Source organism: Tamandua tetradactyla, chromosome 24 (genome assembly GCF_023851605.1).
Source record: "Tamandua tetradactyla isolate mTamTet1 chromosome 24, mTamTet1.pri, whole genome shotgun sequence".
Taxonomy (NCBI): Eukaryota; Metazoa; Chordata; class Mammalia; order Pilosa; family Myrmecophagidae; genus Tamandua; species Tamandua tetradactyla.
The window spans coordinates 32,265,191-32,270,068 of record NC_135350.1 but is presented as its reverse complement, the minus strand read 5'-3'; the positions used below and the strand labels follow the sequence as shown (position 1 = coordinate 32,270,068).

The following is a 4,878-nucleotide window of genomic DNA, read 5'->3' as shown; positions in this document are numbered from 1 at the left end:
TTGCACGTCGGCCAGGCAGGGGGCCATTCTTGCTGTCTTATAATCGACCGATCGGCCCCGGTATCTAGCAGGCCTAAGAAGGGTCGGCCTTGCACTTTAAGAGTCAACATGGGTCGATTCTCTAAGGACATATGAAGGCCTTCAAAAATCCCCTCGGTAGATTTTTGTTCCTTTTCCGTTTTCCTTCTGTTTTTGCTCGGAAGGAGCGCGTGTAAGCTGGGAAGGAGTAAAAGTTGTGCTATTTTATCACCCTCTTCAATAACCAGGGTGCCTCGCATAGATTGAACCATGATCTGGACAGTATTTGTGGAGTGAGGGTTGATAACACCTGGCACAACTGCCAATCCTTTCAGGGTTGTGGACGCTCTTCCTAACAGGAGCCCCACAGTGCCTGGTGGCAGAGGTCCTTTAAAGGAGGTTTCTACCAACCGAACTCCTTCAGATGGGGTCAGTATGAGTGTGGAGGTGGCACAGAGGTCCAGTCCTGCTGACTCATGGGAGGCACGGACTTGGACTGGTGTTGCATCATTGTATTGCCAGCAAGGGGGTCCACCGGAAAGACGGACCCCCTCTGCCCGTTTTTTGGCGCCTGCTCCGGGCGCCCAGAGAGGCGCTTGCCGTTTGCATCGAAGGCTGATCTACAGTCCTCCGCGCGATGGGGTCCCTTACGGCAACGGCCACAGAGCTTGGCCACCTGTTGAGTGTGGGTTAGCTGGCTCATATTAGGACAATTTCTTTTAATGTGTCCTGGTTTTCCACATTGGAAACATCCTTTCTGCCTCGCTCCTGCGTTCTTAGCTTGTTCTGCATTTACTCGCAGTGAGCTAGCCAGCATGGCAGCTCGAGTTGTACTAGTTAGTGGGCTGCCAGCGTCCCTGCATAAACGAACCCAATCGGTTAGGCTTTTACCCTTGTTCTGCACTAGGATTACCTTGCAGTCTTTGTTGCATTGTTCAAATATCATTTGTTTGACTACAGTTTCTGCTATCCCTGGGTCGGTGAAAATCCTTTCTGCTGTGTTTTGCATCCTAGCTACGAACTCGACAAATGGTTCAGTGGGGCCCTGGTGTATGTTACTGAGAGATGCTTGAGCTTCTCCCTGGCTCATTAATTTCTTCCAGGCGCCTATGAAGCAGCGGAAGATCTGCCCATAGACTTCTATAGGGAACCCTGTTTGATTTTGGGAGTGGGGCCCTTTCCCTAGGAGCATGTCCGCATTCCAGGCGCCACGTCTAACCGCGGTGTTTTTCGCGGCTTGCTCTTCAGTTAGCTCTTCAAACCAGGCCTTCCAGTCTATATACCGACCCGGTGGCAAACAAGCACGGGCTAGCTGGTATATATCTGCGGGCGTGTGGTTTAGGGTGGCAAGATTTTCAACTAAATTTAACGTAAAAGGAGCATTGGGGCCATATTGATGGACGGCTTGCCTCAATTCCCTCAGAACTTTATAATCATAGGATTCATGCTGATTACCACCTTGGGGATTGAGAATAACCGGATACATTTCTGAGTCTGGTTCTGATTTAAGCGGCTGGTATCCGCCTAGAACTCCGAAAGGTCTAAAGGTAAATGAAGGGGTCCATTTCCAGAAATGCCTTTTACCACTGCTTAATGAGATGGAGTCCTGAGGGCCTGCATACGCAGGTGGGGGATACAGCTGTGGCTGCCCCTCCCCTACCCAGCTTCCAGGGAACTCTGGGCTGTGCAAGGGCGGGCCAGTGCAGCCCGATTCGGCCACCAGGGGGAGCCCTCGGTGAGGTTTTTTGGCGGGGTCGCCGTGACCACTCGCCGAAAACCATCGCGTACTCATTGGCGGGGCAGAGGGCTGCGTGGGTGAGGCAGGGGGCTTCTCCCAATCGATCAGCGGAGGTTCGTCTACACCCTCATTCTGATCATCATCCGACTCAGAGTCAGAGGTGTCTGAACTATCGCTGGACTCTGGCCGTTTACGGATTGGCGGCTCCCCTTTACAGGAGCCATCCGCAGACGAAACTGATTGAGTTTCCCGAAGCGCGCCCCGTGCCTGCTGCAGGACGAGGGACGGGCCGAGGCCCGTGGCAGCCTCTGCCTCAAGACAAGCGCGAACAGTTTCCCAAACGGGAACTAGGATTGGGTCCAGACATAGGCCCGTCCGGCGCGCTCGGTCTATGTCGTGGCCAAGCTTTATCCAGGAGGGCAAACTAAGGCTCCCAGTCTGGGCGAACCAGGGGGCAAAAACTGTAACATCATCAAGGAACCTTAGGAGAGAACTTTTCTTAACTGAGAGGCCCCGCTGTTTCAAGAGGGTCATTAGCGGAGCTAACAGGGGTGAGCTTTCAGACTGCCCCATGATTGCAGTCGGCGCTGTCTCTTAACCACTCGGGGAGCTCTCCCGAGTCACCGGGGCTGCCTGAAAACCCGCGGCCCTTAGTTTCCACGTAAAGAAAAAGTACTTACCTCTCCGCGATGATCAGGCGCGGAAAGACAACCACAGACTCCGGAGGCACGTCCTCATCAGCTCGCGGATGCAAAGGGAGGTTCCCCGTACGGGCCACCACTTGTCCGTGTCTCCTCACTCAACGTCGGGCCCCCGGCCGGCGGAGGGTACGACAAGAAAAGGGGGAGAGAGAAAGAGACGCAGACAAACCGGTCCTGGCGGTAGAAAACGAGTCCAGAATACGCAGCAGTTGTAAGCACAAATCTTTACTGGGTCTAAGCTTGCATTATCTATAACTTTCCCCGACCGGGTGAATACATCCCGCGGGGGAGCGACCTCTGTGCGGCCGTCAGGCACGGCTCCTTGTGGGTCGTCTCGCTTTCCCCGTCCGGGTAACGCCTTTATATACAAAATCCAAACCCAATGGGCTAACGCCACGTATACAAGGGTGATTGGTAGACAGGGTTGGCGGGCGCGTACGTCATACGCGGAGGCAGGATGTGGGCGCCATCTTGGCTCACTCGATGGGCGGGGGGAACTCTGGAGCAGGCTGCAGCGCGTCCACTAGGCCTGACCCGGGTGGCGGCTCTCCACAGAATACATTGTCTGTATTTTAAACTTCACCTACTCTTTGAGACCAAAGGAAGAAAGTTTTATTTTGTCCAGAACGTAAATTTTCTGTAGCACATAATCTAACTCAACCTGTTGATTAGATCATTTAAACAGGGAGCCCAGAATAAGAATGAGAGCCTTTAATCCCGTATAGCATAATATAATGCCTGGATACATCTCAAAGTGTGTTAAGCAGATAATAAAAAACATTGGCAAAGTCTCTTGAGGGATGGGAGAAAAAACATGAACTATTAAAGTTTACCACCAGGGAAATCCTGGATACTGTCTAACACTAGGGACACCCAAATCAATAGGCCAAGCCCTTGATCTTGAGGCTTCTTCTTGTGAAGCTTATGTACGTAGCAGAGAAGCTTAGCCTACCTACGGGTATGCCTAAGAGTCATCTCCAGAGGTCCTCTTTTGTTGCTCAGATGTGGCCTCTATCTCTCTAAAGCCTAACACTGCAAGTGAAACCATTGCCCTCCACCCTACATGGGACATGACATCCAGAGGTGAATATCTCCCTGGGGGCTTAGGAGATGACTCCCAGGGATGAGCTTGGCCCTGGCACCATGGGATCAACAATGCCATCCTGACCAAAAGGGGGGAAATAAGTCTAACAAATATGGTATCAGTGGCTGAGAGAGTTCAAATAGAGTTGAGAGGCTACTCAGGAAGTCACTTTTATGCAAGCTTCAGTTAGACATTGCTATCTATCATAACTTGACAAACCTCAACCAAAACTGTTCCTGCCAATCCTAAAGAACACCTAAGGCATTTTAGAAGATTCTGCAAAGGTTCCATGCACTAGGGTAACTTTCCAGAAACCTACAACCTACAGATGGGTCCCTGGACCAGATTAAGTCCTGAAATGCAGAGGAGCCAACCTCTCTAGAACATCAACTAGTTCCATCCCCCTATCCCATATTATCAATAGCTCCTTCCAACATGAAAAATTTAGAATGGGCAGAGCCCAAATACCCCTAAAGAATAGGAGAAAGAGCAAAAGTGATGGTGGAGTTATACAGAGAAGGGAGGATTTAACAAATGAGTGATTGCAGAATCATTATATTGATATTTCTTTTTTGTTTCTAGTATCTTAGAGCAGCTAGAAGTAAAAACCTAAAATTGTGGGATTATAACCCATACCAAACTCCGAAATCTGTTCTATAACTAATTGTGATGTATTTTGAAATTTATTGCTTTTTTTGTATCATGATATTTTTCATAAAAAAAAAGAGGAGTATAACAGAGAAGATAGGATTTAACAAATAGGTATAACTGCTGAATCATTATATTGATTATTTCTTACATTCTCCAGTGTCTTGGAACAGCTAAAAGAAAAATGAAAAAATCGTGGAACTGTAACCCATACCACACTTTAAAATCTGTTCTATAAATATATATTAAAATGTACTTGGAAGTTTATTGCTTTTTTGTATACATGTTATATTTTACAATTAAAAAACACACAAAAAAGAATTTAGTGTTGCTTTTTATACTCATCAACAACAAAATAACTCCAGCTGGTGGAACTCGATACATATGTTTTTTTTTATTCATTATGACTAGGCTTACTTTAAATGTTTAATTTAACTGAATATGTGTTGAGAAAAATTTAAAGCTGCAGGAAGAAGTAGAATTTCTATCTGGCAAAAAGAAAAAGAAAAAAGCCTAAATCTCTCATTCCATTGTCTTTCTTTCCATTAAATCTTTCTATTTGGGGGGGGGGTGCTCTGTCATTCTTCCTTAGCACCAATAAGAGTAGCATTGTTTATTTTTATAAAATAAATTTTAAAATCTAATAATAATATTTGTTATTTGGCTTTTATTTTACTTTCTTGTTTTTG

General features: G+C 47.4%; 1 protein-coding gene across 1 annotated transcript; it reads right to left on the bottom strand.

The window, feature by feature from the left end:
- Nucleotides 1-448: 448 nt before the first annotated feature.
- LOC143668177 (endogenous retrovirus group K member 10 Gag polyprotein-like) lies at nucleotides 449-2,329 on the bottom strand. Its single transcript, XM_077142801.1, has one exon. It carries the CDS (start codon nucleotides 2,327-2,329, stop codon nucleotides 449-451), a length of 1,881 nt encoding a protein of 626 aa, XP_076998916.1.
- Between the last annotated feature and the right edge of the window lie 2,549 nt (nucleotides 2,330-4,878).